At 41.9% G+C, this 22512-nt stretch overlaps 1 protein-coding gene across 1 annotated transcript in view; it reads left to right on the top strand.

The window, feature by feature from the left end:
* Window positions 1-22512, top strand: part of COL19A1 (collagen type XIX alpha 1 chain) — a 372962-nt gene that overhangs the window by 189196 nt on the left and 161254 nt on the right. The window contains exons 14-15 of the mRNA XM_050951630.1: window positions 13035-13088; window positions 14338-14373. Coding sequence (XP_050807587.1) covers window positions 13035-13088; window positions 14338-14373 — 90 coding nt within the window. The remainder of the gene's footprint in view (window positions 1-13034; window positions 13089-14337; window positions 14374-22512) is intronic.

Raw genomic sequence — 22512 nt, 5'->3', positions numbered from 1 at the left:
TTTGTTCCTCCCACCCTTTGTTTGCATTTTGAGCTGTTTCTGCCAAGTTTTTTGGGCAGGGGGGAGCAGTGTTTTCCCTTTCTGACATTTCTCTTCCTCCCTGGGGCAGTTAACTCTTCCAGGGGGTGGGGATTAACCCTCTCTGACCCCCCTCTATGGCATCTCCCTGCCAGCTCCTCTGCCTCTTCCAGGCGTGGCAGAGCATCCAAGACAGCCCATGGTTAAATCAAAGCAGTGCTCTGTTTGTGAGACTGCCATCCCAGGCTCGGCAGATAATGAGTTATCCCCAGACTGTGCCCAGCCTTCCATCCCTAACTCCATTATGTCCTGGGGCTCTGAGTTGAACAGGAAGGTGGGGTTCTCTACTACCAAGGCAGCCAGGTCTCCAGTGGGGGGGAAATAGACCAGGAGCCCCTGTGCAAAGCAGATGCAGGCTCTAAAATTAAGGAGAGCCCTGACCATTCAACTCAGGTGATAAGTCCCCTACAGAACACAGAAGGGAGACTTGCAAGGCCACAACCCCCACCCCCACCCAGTCTCTGTCCTAAGTATCCTGGGGAAAGAAGCAGGGCTTTCAATCAGCCCTCCTCTCTCCCAAGACAACCAGGAGGGCTCCAACAATGAGTTTCCCTCTCTCCACTCCCAGGAGGAATGGGACTCAGTGGGCAGGATTCTGAGACAGACTTCTCAGGAGGGCTTCAGGCCTTAAAGAAGACAAGCCGCAAAAGGCATCACCAAAGCTGTAGCAGACCACCTACCTTCCCAATGCACACAAAAAAGTTTTAAACAATAAAAAAAGTGAAGGAAAAGCTCAACAAATCTAGGAGATACGAATTCTCTGACTCCTCTTCTTCTTCCCCCTCCTCCACTGAGGAAGGTGAGTTTGTGGACTCAACAAGTGGATGAAGAAGATGAAGTTGTGGATGGAGATCCTGGCCTCTACAGTGTCATCTGACTCAGGGGGACTTCTTGATTTCAGTAGATCTAGCCCATGAATATCTCTATATATCCTCAAATTGTGCCACAACAGACTTCTGAGACTCACTGAAGACAGGAAATATTATCAGTATCAAGCAGTACTTCTGCCTGTCCTTGGCTCCCGGGGTTTTTACAATGAGGTTGATAGGGATAATAGCCTGACTCAGGTTGCGGGAAACCCACCTTTCCATCCTTTTCTGAATGGCATTCTTATTAGAGATGTTAAGGGGCTTATTCCTTCACTCTCTTACTTCCCTGGTCCTTCTCGCATGAACAGAGAGCAACAATACCCGAAGTCCAAAGGCGCAAACAATTCGATGTTTATTGGGGTGAACTTCCAGCAAGCCTGATTCCAGTTTCCTTCCTTAGTGTCCCCCTTCCCAGCTCTGTTACAACAGAGCCTTGCCTGTGTCCCTGTTCCTGTTCCCATCCCCTGTTCTCATTTTCTCCTTTAGCAAGACATGATTTTAATTCCCCCATCCCCAGTCCCTGTTCCCATTCCCCCCGCCACTTCCTGATTGACTTCAGACTATATAGCAAAACCTGAGTTTTGCTTAGCTATTCCTTAACCAATCATTTTACTGAAATATAACTAACCAATCCTAACACATTGTAACATGATTATTTAACCAATTATACCCCACCACCTTAATTGGCTTACATCCAACAAAATTAATTATACAGTAGACAAAAACAATTACAGAACCAGAGAGAGACCATGCAAATAAACATACAAAACAATACAGAAGTGAGGATTTCACAACTACATCTATACGGACATAAGGGTTCTCCAGCTGTGTCTATTGATAAGTGAGTTCTTGCCAGACAGGATGCGATCAAACTAAGTTTCCTTTTACATCTTCTAGGCTCTTCCCTTTCTCTGGAGGTGATAGGAATATCAGGACAGGCTTGTATTCCTAATAGCCTAATAGCACCTTATTTCAATGTGACTAGTTTGGAATGTGAGGATGTGACCATACACTTCCCAGCTTATGGCTGCCTAACTACATCTTAGCTGAAGGCCTTAGCCTGTCACAGTAAGAGAAGGCCATTACACAGACAGTGATTTTGATTCTTTCTTTTATACCTCTATAACTAGCTAAGTGATAAGAATACACCTAAATTCTTAAAGTATAGGCCTTTGCAGACAGGCCTGAATATCTATATCCTAACAAGAGCTCCGTCATGTTGAGCAGTGCACAGGACCACATCTCAGACATTGAGTCTTCTCCGGGTGCATGGCTTCATCATTAATTCCAAGAAAAGTTTCCTGGTTCCATCCACCAAAATAACCCACCAGGGGGCAAAAATCCCGAGTAGCAAGTGTCTACCCATCATTAGAAAGGTTTCAGAAAATCCAGGAATGTATCTTCTTGCTCTGAGCTGCCAGAGACCTACCATAGTGTTATGGCTCCTACTGCTATGACTTTTGGTGTTGTGCATCGGGATCACTCCCTGGGTGCAGTCACATATTAGACAGCTTCAGGCCTTCATTCTGAAGGTGTGGGACCACACCCCAGAACACATGAAAGATCAAGTATGGGTTCCAACACAAGAGTTCAATTACTTACAATGGTGATCAGTCCACAGCAGAGTTCACCAAAGGCATGGACATCTACAATACGGATTCTTTAGTCCTCACAATCAATACCAGTCGGAAGAGCTCACTTGGTGATCCAAATAACCCAGCATCTCTGGAGCCTGGAGGAAAAGGATCACAGCGTAAACCTCCTACAGCTGAGAGCATTTGGTAAAGTTAGCGCTGTAAAGGTCCCAGCCCACCCTAAGAGGGAACCACGTCATGGTTCAGTCACAAGTTTGACAATGGTCACATAATTCAAACAATTGAGGGGAAACAACACTACATGCAGAATCAGTGGGAAGAAGTAGATGGGTGGAAGAGTTCCTCATTTTTTTCAGAGCAATCCTCATCAAAGGCAGCAGATTCATAGATTCATAGACTCTAGGACTGCAAGGGACCTCGAGAGGTCATCGAGTCCAGTCCCCTGCCCTCATGGCAGGACCAAATACTGTCTAGACCATCCCTAAGAGACATTTATCAACCTACTCTTAAATATCTCCAGAGATAGAGATTCCACAATCTCCCGAGGCAATTTATTCCAGTGTTTAACTACCCTGACAGTTAGGAACTTTTTCCTAATGTCCAACCTAAATCTCCCTTGCTGCAGTTTAAGCCCATTGCTTCTTGTTCTATCATTAGAGGCTACGGTGAACAAATCTTCTCCCTCCACCTGATGACACCCTTTTAGATACCTGAAAACTGCTATCATGTCCCCTCTCAGTCTTCTCTTTTCCAAACTAAACAACCCAATTCTTTCAGCCTTTCTTTGTAGGTCATGTTCTCAAGACCTTTAATCATTCTTGTTTGCTCTTCTCTGGACCCTCTCCAGTTTCTCCACATCTTTCTTGAAATGCAGTGCCCAGAACTGGACACAATACTCCAGTTGAGGCCTAACCAGCACAGAGTAGAGTGGAAGAATGACTTCTTGTGTCTTGCTCACAACACATCTGTTAATGCATCCCAGAATCACGTTTGCTTTTTTTTTTTTTCAACAGCATCACACTGTTGACTCATATTTAGCTTGTGGTCCGCTATAACCCCTAGATCCCTTTCTGCTGTACTCCTTCCTAGACAGTCTTTTCCCATTCTGTATGTGTGAAACTGATTGTTCCTTCCTAAGTGGAGCACTTTGCATTTGTCTTTATTAAACTTCATCCGGTTTACCTCAGACCATTTCTCCAATTTGTCCAGATCATTTTGAATTATGACCCTGTGCTCCAAAGCAATTGCAATCCCTCCCAGTTTGGTATCATCTGCAAACTTAATAAGCGTACTTTCTATGCCATCATCTAAGTCATTAATGAAGATATTGAACAGAGCTGGTCCCGAAACAGACCCCTGCGGAACCCCACTTGTTATACCTTTCCAGCAGGATTAGGAACCATTAATAACTACTCTCTGAGTACAGTTATCCGGCCAGTTATGCACCCACCTTATAGTAGCCCCATCTAAATTGTATTTGCCTAGTTTATCTATAAGAATATCATGCAAGACCGTATCAAATGCCTTACTAAAGACTAGGTATACCACATCCACCGCTTCTCCCTTATCCACAAGTCTCGTTATCTTATCAAAGAAAGCTATCAGATTGGTTTGACACAATTTGTTCTTTACAAATCCATGCTGGCTATTCCCTATCACCTTACCACCTTCCAAGTGTTTGCAGATGATTTCCTTAATTACTTACTCCATTATCTTCCCTGGCACAGAAGTTAAACTAACTGGTCTGTAGTTTCCTGGGTTGTTTTTATTTCCCTTTTTATAGATGGGCACTTTTCCAGTCTTCTGCAATCTCTCTCATCTCCCATGATTTTCCAGAGATAATAGCTAGAGGCTCAGATACCTCCTCTATTAGCTCCTTGAGTATTCTAGGATGCATTTCATCAGGCCCTGGTGACTTGCAGACATCTAACTTTGTTAAGTGATTTTTAACTTGTTCTTTTTTTATTGTATGTTTTATACCTACCCCCTTCCCATAAGCATTCACTATGTTAGGCATTCCTTCAGACTTCTCAGTGAAGACTGAAACAAAGAAGTCATTAAGCATCTCTGCCATTTCCAAGTTTCCTGTTACAGTTTCTCCCTCCTCACTGAGCAGTGGGCCTACCCTGTCCTTGGTCGTCCTTTTGCTTCTAATGTATTGATAAAACGTCTTCTTGTTTCCCTTTATTCCCATAGCTAGTTTGAGCTCATGTTGTGCCTTTGCCTTTCTAATCTTGCCCCTGCATTCCTGTGTTGTTTGCCCATATTCATCCTTTGTAATCTGACCTAGTTTCCATTTTTTATATGACTCCTTTTTATTTTTTAGATCATGCAAGATCTCGTGGTTAAGCCAAGGTAGTCTTTTGCCCCATTTTCTATCTTTTCTACCAGCGGAATAGCTTGCTTTTGGGCCCTTAATAGTGTCTCTTTGAAAAACTGCCAACTCTCCTCAGTTGTTTTTCCCCTCAGTCTTGATTCCCATGGGACCTTACCTATCAGCTCTCTGAGCTTACCAAAATCCGCCTTCCTGAAATCCATTGTCTCTATTTTGCTGTACTCCCTTCTACCCTTCCTTAGAATTGCAAGCTTTATGATTTCATGATCACTTTCACCCAAGCTGCCTTCTACTTTCAAATTCTCTACGAGTTCCTCCCAATTTGTTAAAATCAAGTCTAGAACAGCTTCCCTCCTAGTAGCTTTTGCAACCTTCTGAAATAAAAAGTTGTCTGCAATGCAGTCCAAGAACTTATTGGATAGTCTGTGCCCCATGGTGTTATTTTCCCAACATATGTCTGGATAGTTGAAGTCCCCCATTACCACCAAATCTCGGGCTTTGGATGATTTTGTTAGTTGTTGAAAAAAAAGCCTCATCCACCTCTTTCACCTGGTTAGGTGGCCTGTAGTAGACTCCTAGCATGACATCACCCTTCTTTTTTACCCCTTTTAGCCTAACCCAGAGACTCTCAATAGTTCCATCTCCTATGCCCATCTCCACCTCAGTTCAAGTGTGTACATTTTTAATATATAAGGCAACACCTTCTCCCTTTTTCCCCTGTCTATCCTTCCTCAGCAAGCGGTACCCATCCACACCAACATTCCAATCATGTGTATTATTCCACCAAGTTTCAGTGATGCTAACAATGTCATAGTTGTATTTATTTATTAGCACTTCCAGTTCTTCCTGCTTATTACCCATACTTCTCGCATTTGTATATAGGCATCTAAGATGCAGGATTAACAGTTCTGAGTGATGCCTGAATCAACAGGTTTTCGATCTCATCATTTGGACATTCATCCTCCCTTCAACTGACTTGTTCACCAATCGTGCAAACAAAAAGAGGCCAAAATGCTTCGCAAGGCAGGCATACTTCAGAGCCTGGGACACGCATCTTATTGCACAGTTGGCTGCAGGACCTACTTTATGCATTTTTCTGAGAAAGGAAAGACATCTAGTTGAAGGCTGTATGTAGGGTGTGAAGGTGTCATGAATTCCTTAATTCACAAAAGTGTATTGTTGTGCTCCCCAGAGAAGTTTAGAGTTAGAACAAGTAAGAATTCATTGAATTATTTATTCTTTGTGATGAGATCAGTTGGAATTTTTATACTATTCTTGGACACTAGTGAAACATCATAATAGACTGTTTGGGTCAGGGGAAATTAGTTTGTTTTCAGAATCAACTGTTTTCTTAAAACTGCTGAAAAACAGCCTTTTAATGTAGTAGTTAATTTAAAATCACCTAAATTATTTCTGATGAGATCTGAGTTACCGCACACATTCCTCTGAAGCATCTGGTTCTGGCTGCTGTCAGAGACAGGATACTGCATTAGATGGACCATAGGTCTGATCCAGCATTGCAATTACTCTGCTCCTACGTCATTTCAGAGGCAGCCAGCAGCAGCTAGAACTCTGGTCAATTTAAAAGCGGGGGCTACAGAGAGGAACAAGGCTGATACAATGCCAGCTCTTTGTTTCCTGACATCAGCTATGTCTGTAACATATTAACATATTTAAAATTAAATCAAATTTAATTAAAACTATACTGTGGAAAAATAAACAATATTTATAGTAGGAAAGCATCTTAAGGATTTTTCCTACTTGCTTTTTTGTCCTTTTACTGTCGCGTAACCGTAAAGGACAGACATGTGGCTAGTTACTCCTAGCCTGTTCAGGTATATTGAAATAAATGCATGATTTAAAAGCCCTGCTGGCCAGTTTGATTCCTGGTTTTACTCAGTTTAGTCTGTAAAGGGTTTTTTTCAAATGTGCTCATTTTAATGCACTAACTGCAAATGTAAATGTTGTCCAATTCCCCCTATTCGTCTCAATTAAACATTGACTTCTGTCTTCATTGTGTCCCTGCAATAGCAGCCAGGCTGTATACCTCTGCTTGGTACCCCCAAGGCTCAGCATTAATAGCCATAAACATGCCAGTTAGAAAAAAGAAGCTCACAGATTGACAGTGCACAGTTTGATTTCGCTGGTTTTTATTCCTCCATTGTTGCCCTTCCTGCCTAATACTGACACATTCAATATATTTTTCATTCTGGTAGCTGAAAAATTCTCTGTGTCTTTTTCTCTCTCTTGTTTTGTCGGTTCTATAAATACACAGCCAAGAACTAATTCCTCTAGTGAAACCTGTTGTTACACCACTGATTCTCTAATGCTGTCAGTTCTGAACCAGATCCACAAAATAGAAAATAACACAAACTCTCCAGATACCTGACATATCCATCAAATATCTTTTTTTTAATATATAAAATATTGCATTTTATACTCTTCTAGGTGATAACTAGTGCAGTAGGTGGACATAGAGGTGTGGGGGCTGTAAACATGAGAATTAGAAAGAAAAGCTGTTTTTTGGCTTGCTTTTTGGATCTGTTTGCCTTTAAAAAAAAAATTAAGATCAACCAGCAAAACTACTTTTGATTTAACTCTTACATATTTGGCAAGCTTAATAAAGGACAAATCAAAGCTAAATCAGGGGTATTTACAACAACCACAAATTTAATCCGAAGTGGGTACTTAAATGCTCGTATAGTTCTAAATGATGTTCCTTCCAGATGGTGAATTAATGTAATTTTAGCAGGAAGTGAAGTTGCACAAATATGCAGTATTTAGAACACTGGCTGATTTAATGTTTCTGTACCCACCAAGGCACAGATGTTGCTTATCATTTTAGTGTCAGTTATCTCTATCTTTCCAATTATTGCAATCTGAGGAATGAAGTTTGTAAGGCATGGAAGAGGGTGGGGAAGACTTCAGGGCAGTAAATCTTAATTTATGTCTAGATGACATCCAGTTTTTATGTCACCATCTCATCCAACACACTTAATGCTGAAGGCGATGTCCTGCTTTTTAAGTGTGACCATATTACATCAGTCCTTCATGGCCTGTATCATCTGCTAGTTGGCTTCCAGGCAGAGTTTAAGGATCTGATTTTGGCCTATAAAGCCCTAAATGCCTTAGGACCTCTGTACTCTCTCCCCATGGCATACTTCTGAAACTGAGATCAGTGGAGGTGTTGAGCTGGGGATGACCTTGGTTTGAAGGAAAGGGAGCTTCTGATTGCTAGTTCTCTGTGATGGGCCCCAGCTTCAGAATTCAGTCCCTGCCTTATTCCAGAATAGCTTGAATTGGTTGAGTTTAGGGGCACATTGCAAAGCCCATCTATTCCCCAGGCTTTTGAGGAGTAGAGAGAACAATGAAGGTTGTAGAGTGGTAGTGCTGAGTACTTTCTTTATCTTCTCTTGACTGAACATTTCTGGTGATGTGAGTAGGCAAAATTGCTGAATTTGTAGTATCTAAGAATGGCAGCCCATATTGTCCGCTTCTCTCGCTTTCACTGGTTGCAACATAGAAGGGGACTGTTAAAAAATTGACTATTTCTCTCTGATTCTATTCCTTGCTCCAGATGAAGGTTAGAACAGCCTGAGAGTTGCTCTGAACTACACTTTCTGACTTGGTGATCTTGGAACAATATGTCAGCTGGGGATTCACTCCCTGTCATTTACAATCCAACCCACTCCTCCTGCCTCTCATCCTCCACATATCTTTCCTATCAGATACTGTGGAGTGAGTGGTGTATGAGCTGGCTCCGTTGGCTTTATCTCTGCTAGGCCACGTCAAAGAGATCCCCAGACGGAGTCTCGGGGTATGTCTACACTATGAAATTAGGTTGATTTTATAGAAGTCGATCTTTAGAAAGCGATTTTATACAGTCGATTGTGAATGTCCCCACTAAGCACAGTAGTTCGGCGGAGTGTGTCCTCAATGCTGTGGCTAGCATCAGCTCACGGAGTGGTGCATTGTAGGTAGCTATCCCACAGTCCCCACTGCCCATTGGAATTCTGTGTTAAGCTCCCAATGCCTGATGGGGCAAAAACATTGTTTTGGGCAGTTTTGGGTACATGTCGTCAGTCTCTCCTCCCTCCCTCCTTGAAAGCAACGGCAAACAATCATTTCCTCCTTTTTTTCCTGGGTTACGCGCGCAGACACCATAGCACGGCAAGCATGGAGCCTGCTCAGCTCAGCACTGCTGTTGTGAGCATAGTAAACACCTCGCGCATTATCCTGCAGTATGTGCAGAACCTGGCTAGGAGCTGCCAGCACGAGGATGATTGTGAGGAGGACATGGACACAGATGTTCCTGAAAGCATGGAATGTGGCAATTGGGACATCACAGCAGCAGTGGGGCAGGTTGATACAGTGGAATGCCAATTCTCGGCCCGACAAACAAGTACAGACTGGTGGGACCGCATAGCGTTGCAGGTATGGGATAATTCTGAGTGGCTGCAAAACTTTTGCATGCATAAGGCCACTTTCATGGAACTTTGTGAGTTGCTTTCCCCCGCCCTGAAGTGCAGGAATACCAAGATGAGACCTGCCCTGACAGTTGAGAAGCAAGTGGTGATAGCCCTGTGGAAGCTTGCAACACCAGACAGCTACCAGTCAGTTGGGAATCAATTTGGAGTGGGCAAATCTACCATGAGGGCTGCTGTGATCCAAGTAGCCAAGGCAATCAGTGATCTTCTGCTAACAGGAGTAGTGACTCTGGGAAATGTGCAGGTCATAGTGGATGGCTTTGCTGCAGTGGGGTTCCCTAACTGTGGTGAGACGATAGACTGGTGCCAACCAGTACAAAACTGCAAGGGGTACTTCTCAATGGTGCTGCAAGCACTGGTGGATCACAAGGGATGTTTCACCGACATCAACGTGGGATGTTCGGGAAAGGTGTATGATGCTTGCATCTTTAGGAACTCCAGGCTGTTCAGAAAGCTTGCAGGAAGGGACTTTCCTCCCAGACCAGAAAATTACCATTGGGGATGTTGAAATGCCAATAGTTATCCTTGGGGAACCAGCCTACCCCTTGCTCCCAGGGCTCATGAAGTTGTACACATGCACTCTGGACAGTAGTAAGGAGCAGTTCAACTATAGGCTGAGCAAGTACTGAATGGTGGTAGAATGTGCCTTTGGATGTTTAAAAGCCTGCTGGCACTGTTTGCTGACTAGATTAGACCTTTGCACAACCAATATTCCCATTGTTATTGCTGCTTGCTGTGTGCTCTATAATATCTGTGACAGTAAGGAGGAGACATTTGTGGTGGGGTAGGAGGTTGAGGCAAATCACCTGGCGACCAATTTTGAACAGCCAGACATCAAGGCGATTGAAAGAGCACAGCTTGGTGTGCTGCACATCAGAGAGGCTTTGAAACACAGTTTCGTGACTGGCAAGGCTACGGTGTGACAATTGTGTGTGTTTCTCCTTGACGCAAAACCATCCCCTCTGTTGAATTTACGTCCTTGTAAGTCAATCCCCCTCCTCCCTTTGACCACAACTGGTTGAAGAAATAAAGTCCCTATTGTTTTGAATCCATGTATTCTTTATTTATTTAAAAAAATGAGATCACTGACAAGGTAGCCTGGGTGGAGTGGGGGAGGAGGAAAGGACAAGGCCACATTGCTTATTGTAGCCCACTACAAATCAAAACACTTTGAGTGGCAGCCTTCTGTTGCTTGGGTCATCCTCTGGAGCGGAGTGGCTGGGTGCCCGGAGGTGCCCTCCCCCATGTACTTGGGGGTCTGGGAGAGGAGGATATGGAACTTGGCAAGGAGGACAGGCAGTTATACAATGGATGCAGCAGGGGTCTGTGCTCTAGTTGCCTTTGCTGCAGCTCCACCAGATGCCTGACATGTCAGTTTGCTCCCCCATTAGCCTCAGCATCTCCTTCTTCATGTTCTGATCATGCTCACTGAATGCTTTCCTGGCCTCTGCCTCCGAATGCCTCCATGCATTCAGCTGTGCCCTATCAGTGCAGAAGGACTTCATGAACTTGGAAAACGTCATCACGAATACGTTTTTTTCACCTTCTAATCTGCGATAACCTCAGGGACAGAGTTGATATGGAAGGCATAGAAACATTTGCTCCTGCAAGGGGGATAAAAAGGGAGAGTAAAATTTAAGAAGATACATTTCTGAGAACAAAAGGGAGACTCTTTCACAGAAAATCAAGCAATTCACAGCAGACAGCATGTGCTTTAGTACAAGGTCGCATTTTGCCTTTTATATTGAGCACCTGCCAGTATGGTGACACATCAAACACAGCTGGGCAACAGAATTCAGTTTCCATGGAGCCATGGTAAGCCAAAGGGTATGTGGGGTTGGCGTCTTTTATCTTCATAACACATGGGAACGTTTCAAACTGCAGCACCCTCCTTTCCCAAGCAAGCAATGGAATTTGCCATTGGGTTTGCCATTTAGAAGGAGGGGATGCGTTTTTTTGGGTGGATGTACAGTATACCCCTGCCCCCACCGTGTGGCTATTCTCCAGGATGATCCCTTTTAGCCTGTTTGTTTAGTGCAAACAGCCAAGCATGCCCAGGGTCTAAAGCTTTGGGAATCAGCACACAGGGGATAAATGTTCCCTTACAAAGCTTCCCCTATTTCAGCCAGGTGACTGTGAATGTTATCACTCTCCTGAGGCTGACACAGAAAGATAAAGACCGAATGTTGAATGAAAGCGACCCAAACCCAGGACCATTCACTGCCATGCTTTGTGCTGCAATGATTCCAGACTACTTGCTACTGGCTTGGCATGGTAAAGTGTCCTGCCGTGGAGAACGAACTAAGGCAGCCCTCCCCAGAAACCTTCTGCAAAGGCTTTCAGAGTACCTCAGAGCTTCATGGAGCTGTCCCTGGAGGATTTCCGCTTCATCCCCAGACACGTTAGCAGACTTTTCCAGTAGCTGTACTGGCCGTGAATGCATCCTAATTCTTCAGGGCAAATCAAACATTAAACACAATTGCTTTAAACCCCTGTAGTTTAGTTACAAATGTGCACTCACCAGAGGTGCCTTCTCTGCCTTCAGGGTCCGGGAACCCACCTTGGGAGGGTATTGGCTGCCAAGGAGATCATTCTCCTCATCCTCCTCCTCTTCCTCATCCACAAAATCCTCTTCTGTGTTGTGTGAGACTCCCCCCTTGCAGGTGTCCACAGACAGTGGTGGGGTACTGGTAGGGTCCAACCCTAGAATGGCATGCAGCTGATCATAGAAGCAGCATATATGGGGGTCTGACCCACAACTACCATTTGCCTCCTTTGTCTTGTAGTAGGCTTGCCTGAGCTCCTTAACTTTAAAGCGACACTGCTGTGTGTCCCTGGTGTAGCCTCTCTCCACCATGCTCGGTGTGATTTTTGCATATATATTAGTATTTCTTCTTTTTGATCAGAGTTCTGCCTGCACAGATTCTTCTCCCCATACAACAATCAGATCCAGTGTCTCCCGTTCACTCCATGCTGGAGCTTGTTTGCGATTCTGGGACTCCACGGGCACCTTTACTGCTGAGCTCACCATGCTGACCAAACAGGAAATGAAATTCAAAAGTTCCCGGGGCTTTTCCTGTGTACCTGGCTAGTGCATTGGAGTTGAAAGTGCTGTCCAGAGTGGTCACATTGGAGCATGCTGGGATAGCTCCTGGAGGCCAATACCATCGACTTGCACAACACTGCGTCTGCATTACTCCAAATTCGACCCGAGAAGGTCAATTTTAGTGCTATTCCCCTCGTCAGGGAGGAGTACAGCAGTCAATTTTAAGAACCCTTTAGGTCGACGGAATGGGGTTGGTTGTGTAGCTTCATTGCTTATAAAATTGATGTAATGCAGCTAAATTCGACCTAACCTCAAAGCGTAGACCAGCCCTAGAGGATGTCCCTGCTCCCTTTGCATCACTTGAGCAAATGGAGCACAGCTGTCTAGATAATCTGGCCCTGTATATTTAAATATCTGTTAAGGGCACCTAAAACTTCTAGTAGGTGTCTCTTGGTTTTTGAACAAATCAAAATAAATATTTACTTTATTTCAATACTAATATTATTAATGATTTAACAGTGATTTGATTAGCAGATGCTAATTCACACAAACACAGAATTTTGCCCAAGACCTTTTGTGGATTAAAATTAATATGGATTATATGCATTTTTTTTATTTGTACAGGGCTTAAAAGGTGATCCTGGTGATCCTGGTCTGGCTGGTCCTAAGGGAGAAAAGGTATTTGTGTGTGTGTAAATTCATTAATATTTAGCCATTAATCTATATATATAAAAATACACACAGAGGGAAACGTATTACACACAGAAAACTGTTAAACACATTATGGTTGCAAAGATGAGCACTTAAAAATTAGAAAATAATAGAATTAAGTTTGCCTGTGCAAATTCAGTTGGTCCCCCTTGTGTATATTATGATACAGTATTTAGTTACATGATCACATACTGTTTTTTCCTCAGGACCCTGCCTCAGTGTGCAGGATAGAAGGTGCCCACTGAATGAGCAGTTACTCAATCCTTGATTTTATCCACTTTGTTCAATGTGTAGCCTCAGGGCTAATTTATTTATTTACACTATTCAGTGCCAGTTCTGTATACAGAAATATTAATTTCCGTATGTATATTGTTACCAAGAATATGAGTTCTTATCCCCCATACTTTTCATCTTCATAAACATAGCCATGATTTGTGACTATCTTCCATTGCTAACCTCCAGTCAAGAGCACACATCCTCTTGTCTTCTCTTGATCTCTCAAATGTTAAATATGAGATATCAATGTATTTTATAATTCTAAATATAAAATACAAATTATCTTAATAAAGGAATCAACAAGATCTGTACATTAAGGATCGTGAGATATTTTTATGTAGTATTTAATATATTCCTCAATCTTCCCCAAGCCCCTCTCGGCATTTTTTTTGTCATCCCTTGCTGTCCTTTTTCTAGGTTAGGGCATGAACCTCATGGTGTGCTCAGGCCCTGGGGATGTAACTCTGCAAACGCTACACACACAAGTGACTTTACATATATGAGCAGTCTCATTGAGTTCAGTGGGCTAAGTGGTATGCATTAATTTAATCTTGTGCAAAGTATCTGCAGGATTGGTTTCTGAAATTGTACCTCTTTGGGTCAGAGGCTTGTCTTTTAGTATAGCTGTAAAATATCATGCACATATATGGCACTACAGAAATAGCATTTTACATAGACGAGGTGGGTGAGGTAATATCCTTTAGTGGACCAACGTCTGTTGGAGAGAGAGACAAGCTTTCAAGCTATACAGATCTCTTCTTCAGGTCTAATAAAGCTATTTTATATTTTACATAAGCTTTTGTGAAGTGAAAGCATGTTGCTGATCAATATGATATCAAACTTATTTATGTTTCTTTCTGATATCCTCTAACTATGCTTAAAAGTAAAAAATGTGTAACTGAATGAACTGCTGACTCCCCTCTCCCGCTGATTCTCCTAGGGAGATGAAGGGCCTCCAGGACAAGCTGCTTTACGGGTACGTACTCTAGAAGACAAAGGAACAAACAATAAAAAGCAGTGGGGGGAAGGGAAACATTCAAGAAGTGGGGCTTTTTTTGTTTATTTGCAATCCAAACCTCTTTCCTGTTTAAAAAGAAAAAAGCCACATCCTTCTTTCCAGATGTCTGTGCATTTTCTAAATGTCATATTTATCAGTAGGTAATTCATTGTGAGATGGGGCTCTCACTTCTTAGTTGACACTGAATAGGTAAGTGGAAATGTATAAATATAAAAAAGAAAACAGCAATATTTAAAACATCCTGAAGGTATTTCCCACACAACTTCAATGAGAATGTCCTTTTTTAACCTGCTGGCTTGTAACATGTATGTTACCAGTGAAAGAACTAAACTGCTGATTTTCAGTAAAAGCTTAGAATGCAAATGAAATTTGTTGTCTAAAGATAATGTGATTATTCTATCAGCTAGCTCGTTTATTAAGCATTTATTATTTAGTTGAGGCTATGATACTGTTGCTGTATACTGTTGTGATGTAATATCGTGTTTCTGTTTTCAAAATATTGAAACTTTACATAGAAGGCATGATTTTCAGAAAGTTAAAGACTGGCCTTTGTGCACACAACTATAACAATTGCTTGTGAAATTTGCTTGTGCAAATGGAGGATTTGGATGTATAATAGTGATCATTGCACCAGAGTTGGTATGCAACTACATGTACATAAAATGCATGAAGCTCTTGGGCCTCATCTGTCTGAAAATCACACTCAAAGTCTGAGTTAAGTGGCATAGTTGAAATCAGGAAAGACATTCAGTTTGGAACTCACTCTACATAAAACAAGAGAAAATTGCTGGCAGGATGTTTTATGTTAGGAGTTCCCTGTTTAGAACTTGCTCTTTTACTTGGTCTGCCAAAGCCTGTATTTGTGAATCTTTCAGACGGGCTGCAAAACCTTTATTTCCCCTTTTCCCCGGAAAACTGTCGAGGAGGGAGTGGGTTGAGTTAGAGATATTTATGGGCAGTCTTTCATAACTGCTATGGCAAGAGGAGAGGAGAGACTCTGCAATAGCTAGTACCTAGCCCATGCAACAATTTAAATATTAGAACCAGCACCTTGAAATTGATCCAGAATTGAACAGGCCAGTGCACAGCCTGGAGCATAGGAACATAAGAATTGCCTGGATAAAGTGGATCAGAACAATAGTCCATTTACTCCAGCATTCTTTCTTCAGCAATGGCCAGTATCAGCTACTTCAGAGCTAGGTAAATTTCATAGAATAATCTGCCCGTACTGAAAATCTATTTCCAAACAGCTGCTAGTTAGTTTGGCTTTTGACCTGAAGCTCAAATTTTTTTAGCCCTTCAAAAAGTCTGTTTTTTTAATTCTTTACTAGTATAACTGAATACTCTGATAGGTAGCTTTTTGGCCTATCGTGTTTAGGAACATAGGAGTACCCATACCGGTTTAGACCAGAGGTCCATCTTGTTTGGTATCCTTTCTGCAGCAGTGGCTAATACCATATGTTTCAGAGGCAACTGTGAGAAACCCTGTAGTGGAAAATCATTGAATAATTGTCTCTTTACAAGAGAATTTTCTTCCTAAACTCTGTCAGCGAGTGGTTGCCTGATGCCCTTAATCATCACTTTCTAATTCTATCCAACATCACTGTGAATGTCCTTATTAGCTATATAAGCATCTAGTCATTTTTGAAGATGAGACATTACTTGATATTTGTGTTTCATGAATGTATAATTATTGAGTGGATTTCTACTTAGCCTATGCCTTCAATCCTTGGTACAGCACATTCCATTAGTCTAGCCCGGGCATGACAAAAGCGTGAAGTTACATAGCCAAGTCCTGTTTCAAGAGTAGGGGGGTGAAGTCTTCTTGTCAGTTGAAAATGAAGGAAGGCATTTTGGATAACTGGTGCTATACTGGGTCTAGGTGCAATGAGTACAACAGAACCCTGAGATTGTGCATTTTCTTAACCACTGGTGGCCACATGACCTTGATAGAGGGTGAGTTTTTTACAGTTCATCAGAATGCTTTTCTCTTCCTAGTTACATCATCTCCATCTTACCTGAATTTAATTTGAGTGAGTTATTTTTTATCCAGGTTCTAATTTCTTTCTGACTCCATGAAAGCTGGAAGACAACATTGTCTGTGCTAGAGGAGAAAGACACGTAGAGCTGTGTATTATTGGTGATTGTTCATAAATAAAATATATTAATAAAAATCCATACTCTGTACTGTTGGTCCAAATGTCTAAAATTTTATTTTGTCATATTGCCTGCTTAGCCTTTCCCCTCACTCTGTCGCATCTAGGAGGGCACCCAAAGGCGGGGAGCAATTCCAAAGTTAATAGTGCTTCCTGGAAAATCTACACATATCTACACCAGTGACACCATCACAGGACTTAATCAGATCAGCCACACCATCACCGGTTCATTCACCTGCACGTCCACCAATGTAATATACGCCATCATATGCCAGCAATGTCCCTCTGCTATGTACATCGGCCAAACTGGACAGTCTCTACAGAAAAGGATAAATGGACACAAATCTGATATTAGGAATGGCAATATACAAAAACCTGTAGGAGAACACTTCAACCTCCCTGGCCACACTATAGCAGACCTTAAGGTGGCCATCCTGCAGCAAAAAAACTTCAGGACCAGACTTCAAAGAGAAACTGCTGAGCTTCAGTTCATCTGCAAATTTGACACCATCAGCTCAGGATTAAACAGACTGTGAATGGCTTGCCAACTACAAAACCAGTTTCTCCTCCCTTGGTTTTCACATCTCAACTGCTAGAACAGGGCCTCATTCTCCCTGATTGAACTACCTCATTATCTCTAGCTTGCCTGCATATATATACGTGCCCCTGGAAATTTCCACTACATGCATCTGACGAAGTGGGTATTCACCCGCGAAAGCTCATGCTCCAAAACATCTGTTAGTCTATAAGGTGCCACAGGATTCTTTGCTGCTTGTGAAGCAAATAGCACTTGTGATCACTGCAAACCTACTACTACGAATAGTAATATAATTCTGCACCACCTAAAGTTTGAAAGTTTGAGTGATTTTATGCAGAACACGTTCTAGTAATTTTTGATGTCAGAGCAATGTTAGCATTGCAAGACAAAAAGATTGCAAAATTCTTTCAAATGTACAAGATAAAACATATTTTTGGCTACTGCTGTCTGATGGCTGAATGTTGTTAGCGCATTAGAGACACTACTGTCTATAGTGGCTTGCTGTCTTACCGAATGTGCTGAAATAGACATTGAACAAGAAGGGAGAAAAAATAAAATCCTGCAATTCATTGCCTGAGCACCGTTAATATAGATGTGCAATCACCTGATATACCATCTGAGTCCCGTCAAAGAGAAAAAAGACTCTTGAGCAACTCAATTTATCCCTTTTTGTTTCTGTAACCATGTTACTAAAACCACATAGTGAATGATATCAAAAACAGTGTGGAAATTGATTTTTCATTAATTCCCAGAATGAGATTGTAAACCAAAAAGCTCACAGCAGTCTCTGTACTTCTGTCAGGGTCAAGGAAGTCTCAGGACTCCTGGTATTGCCACAGTGCCTGTGCTAATACATTCCTTGTAACCTGCTTCCAAAAAGAAGATTTGAGGCAATGTGATAATTAGCAAAATCAGTGTCAAGAGGTGATTTCTTGAGCAAGTATGTAACACTTGCTTCTTTAAGAGAAGCTGGCATCTTGAGCCCCAGAAAGGAAATGTTGGCAGTCCTCTCCACTAATAAGTCAAATGTCTCTCTGTTAGATTTTATCAGCCAGAAAGAAAATGGATCTAATTTGCATTGTGATAGCTTGAAGCTCCCTGAGCACCGACAGAACCGCATTGACTGCTGCTGGCCAAAACTTTCCAGAAAAGGCTTTTGTTCTATGGAACTGAAAGTTCAGTCTGAATCAAATAACATTACTTCCAAAATAAAATGAAAACTCCTTATGCCAAGGGTATTGATGTTGTCTGAGTGAAGACAACCAGGAATAATCATGTTTGTTCTTGTTATCTCTCTACACTCACACACACACTTTCCACTGGTCAGGATAAGGTAGATGATATGATGAAAACACAGGTAAAGGTGTAAGCTCCATACTTTCCACCTTAATTCTCAGTCCAAACATGAGATCCAGAGTGTGACCAGCTGTTTGCATTGAGTCAGCCAGCCATCTGAGATAGTGCCATGGTTTTCATGAACTCCTGAGCAAACCCAGAAGAGCCATCATCCATACTGACATTAATTGTTCTGGGTGATTTCATTCTCAGCATCTCCACAGCAGAGAAGACCTCATTCAGCTCAGCAAGGCCTTCTGAGGTGCAGCAGGGATCTATATACTAAAACCTACTATATCTCTGCTGCACCTTGGAATTTTCATACTAGATAGATACAGTCTATCAGATCCAATTTTGGAGTAGGAAACCTCCAGGTATCTTGCAGTCATGGAGATGTAACCAACCCCACCTCCCTTGTCCTGATGACAAACCGAACATCTACCTGGAGATATCGAGGCTAATTATCGTCCTGCAGATCTTGAATATAAAAGCAAAATCAGGTCCCGTATTTGTGATAAAAACATGAGTGGTTGTAACCTCATTAGTAAATCTTGCATTAAATAGCATAAGATGAAGGAAAGGGTCAATATTTTCCAACACGTTACCCCCTACTAATTCCCTGTAGGCAAAGCAGAAGAGGCGTGCTAATGGAAGTCCTTCCACAACTGCAAGATTTTGGAAGTGAACAGCACTTTGTTGGATGCTGTCATGCAAATGATGGATCACGTAGCTTTAACATGGATGTTTCACCTGTGTCCATCCCCATAAGGCAATCTCCCATATTTTCAACCTGCAGAGTCTCAGTAAACTGATCCAAAGTCTGATTGGGGTCTAAAATATCAGTGATTTGCTTGTTTGTTTGCTACTGTCTATTCAATAGTCTTGTCTGTGAAGGAAAGAATGGAGACTGGGCTGAAGTTGGTGATTTCATTATCATCAGTGATGATTTGTTGGGTGCAAGCTGGGCATTACATGTTGCTGGTAGAATTTTGCATTTTTTTCTAAATTGAATCACTGAAATCTTTGAAATTTCCTTTTCTTCATTAACATTGTTACACTTTACATTATAGTAGATGCCTGTTACACCAGGTACAACCTGGCCTGTTACTCTTCTGTATAGTCACCAATCAGTTGAAAGTGCACTCATTCACTGGGTCCCATGTGCTTCTAAGCCAATTGGATCTTGACAGAGTCTAGTCACTAGTCTTTAGGGCTCAGACTAGTCCTGAGAGGCACCCTCCCCTAGACTGAGCTCACCCTTTCTGTGAGTGAGGTTTGTCAACATTTCAGGCTGGGCAGATTCCCCTTTGCCCGTTCTCTCCTGCATTCCCTTCTTACCTGTGGTGATGAGCTGCTCCTTGCTCTTAAATAGAGTCTGTCTCTTTGTCATCTGCTCCACTGGGATTCTCCAACCCCTTTTCCATTTTTCATGCACCACTTGCCAGCCGCCATTGTCCATGAGGGTGGGCCAGTAGCTAAAAGTCTTTCAGTTGATAGCCCCAGATTGCAATCTTGATGATTCTTGGTAACAGTCTTTTAATCTGGAGTGCAATATGGTAAGCTGTTCTCAAGCAAGTTTAGACATCCGTTCAACACATCATACAAAATGGAGTTAATAACTTGATATAAATATCACCCAAGCTGACTAAGCACCGCTGAACTTTTTTCATATTGTTCTGGCATTTTTAAGGCAGGATACGTGGGAAAGAATGTCAGAAATTGGGGCCTATGCATCCATATTGAAATAGAATGTTTGAAGGAAGAAGCCTGGAAGGCGAGAACAAAGAAGTGAGGACCTTTGCACTTTGTCCAGCATAAAAAATATTTTATATATAGGCTTCAGTTAGGAGGAAAAATGTGGTACTTCTATACTAATACCCTGTTCACACACCCAGACTCTGATCACTGTCACAGAGAGGATGAATGTTTTTTTCTGAAAATGATTTACAGTGAAATAGTTGACAAATTTGATATTCTAACTTGAAGAGCCTTAGAGTTCAGAGTTAATGGTCTCACAGATGAATGGGAGTAGTTTACACTTCATACAGATTCCTAGATTTTAAGGCCTGAAGGGACCATTAGATCAGAAGTAGAGAAAATGATTTTGAGCTTAAGTCACAGGAAGGAGAGTTAAGAAGATCTATATTCCGTGTGCTCCATGGCCCAGGTACGGTCCTTTTGTGCCTCTCTCACGCTAAAAAGAGACCATCAATCTAATCAAGCAATTAGAGGTATCTTGAACCTAAATTTTAGATGTGCTGATCACCCCCAGCTCCCATTTACTTCAGCTGGAATTGTGAGTGCTCAACTTCTCTGAAAATTAGGTTGGACATTCAAAATCAGAATCCACTTTTGAACTTCTTGGGCTTAACCTTATTGTATCTTAAATCATTCACATTTATAAAACAAACGTCTAATGCTTTGAGATTTGTTCTTTGATGGAAGGTACTATGTAAAGTGTTCCAGTCCAAATGATTCAGGCATAATAAAACAGCTTTAATTCTGCAGAAACTGATGAAGCACTCAGAGAAGTGATAATACCTTCTGAAGAATTTCCATGTACAGTAGTAAACTGAAAGATGAGGCAAGGGTGAGGCTGGATCACCATAGCAACTTGAAGACAGATTACAACACTGCTTGAATAGATAGTCTATTGTACCATTGCAAAGTGCCATGGGTTTTGGGTGGCAAATTCTAAAAAAAGACAAATGAGGTCAGGGACAGTGTTTAGAGGAAAATCCAATCCAGTCTCTAAATCTTATGCTTCATTTTGCATGATTTTTATGTAGCCATGACTTTATAATACATAACCTCAGATGAAAGATGGCTCATTCTGCCATAAATAAATAGTAGGTCAGAAAACGCCCGAGGTTCAAATAATACTGAATTGGGCCTGATAGCAATACTATTCAGATTGCTGTAGCAAAGACTGAGGTGTCAGTGTTTCAGTTACAAATCTTGTTAAATTCAAGGGGTTAGAACTCATCACAAAATAGTATTTTGGGCCGAAGCTTGGCATTACTTGGAGCCATTTCTGATTTTTCCTACTAAGAAAATGTTTTGTTTGGTTATTTTGGTGAAATGGAAATATAAAATAAATTGTTCTTGCATGATTTGGGGGCATAACTAAAATAAACTTCAATTTTAATCTGAAATTTTGTGAGGCAAACAGAGATTCTGGACCAGATTTGGCACTAGCCTTTTTTGTGCTATTCATGTGATCCAAGATCCAAAGGGGCTGGATTCTGGCTTTAACTTTCAACATAGAACTCCTTGCAGGTGTAAAGCTGGCAGATCATTTCCTATGTCAGCCACTCTCCACCCCAGTGTAGAGGAAGTGCTCAGGGAGTGGGAGTGACAGTGGTGTGGCAGAGCTCTGTTTTACTATGCACATCCTCCGCCGTGTGAGATTTCCTGGAGACCAGGCACCAGTGGTATAACTTAAAGCAGGCCCTAGGCTCCCATATTCTGTGCTGCCCCAGCCCTAGCATGAGCTAGAGCAAACCCAGTATTGCTCTAATTCATGCCAGGGATATGCCATGATAGAAACAGGGAGCTGTAAGTAGCTCCCTGACTCTCCACCTTCCCTCCCCACCCCCCAACAGTAAGCAGAATTTAGGATGCAGGGGATAGTGGAGCCCTCTGTATTTTCAGGGAAAATCCACATTTTTTTCAACAAGTGTTTAACTATGCATACATGACAGAGATAACCATAAGAGCCAATATAGCATGTCTTGTAAATAATGCATGATCAGAATTTAGTTTGTGTGCGCAATAAGTCTTAAAAGATAGATGAAACACATACCAAAATATTTTGACAATGGAAATACTTCTTCTAAAGCTCCTCAAAATGTTTAGTCAGTTATATTGGATATTGACATGAGTCAAAATATGCATTGCTCTGAGAGATCATAATGGTTTGGAGAATCTATGCAGTTAATAATACAAGTCTGGAAACCTTTCATAAAATTTCTTCACTGCCCTCCAAAAACCACCACCATCACCACCACCAAAACTTTAGGCATAGAGAAGAAGCAAAGAATTCAAGAGGGAATGCGTGTGTCATAC

The sequence above is a fragment of the Gopherus flavomarginatus genome, chromosome 4 (genome assembly GCF_025201925.1).
Source record: "Gopherus flavomarginatus isolate rGopFla2 chromosome 4, rGopFla2.mat.asm, whole genome shotgun sequence".
NCBI classification, from domain to species: domain Eukaryota; kingdom Metazoa; phylum Chordata; order Testudines; family Testudinidae; genus Gopherus; species Gopherus flavomarginatus.
Note: the sequence above shows the minus strand (reverse complement) of the source record. Positions and strands in the feature narration are given on the sequence as shown.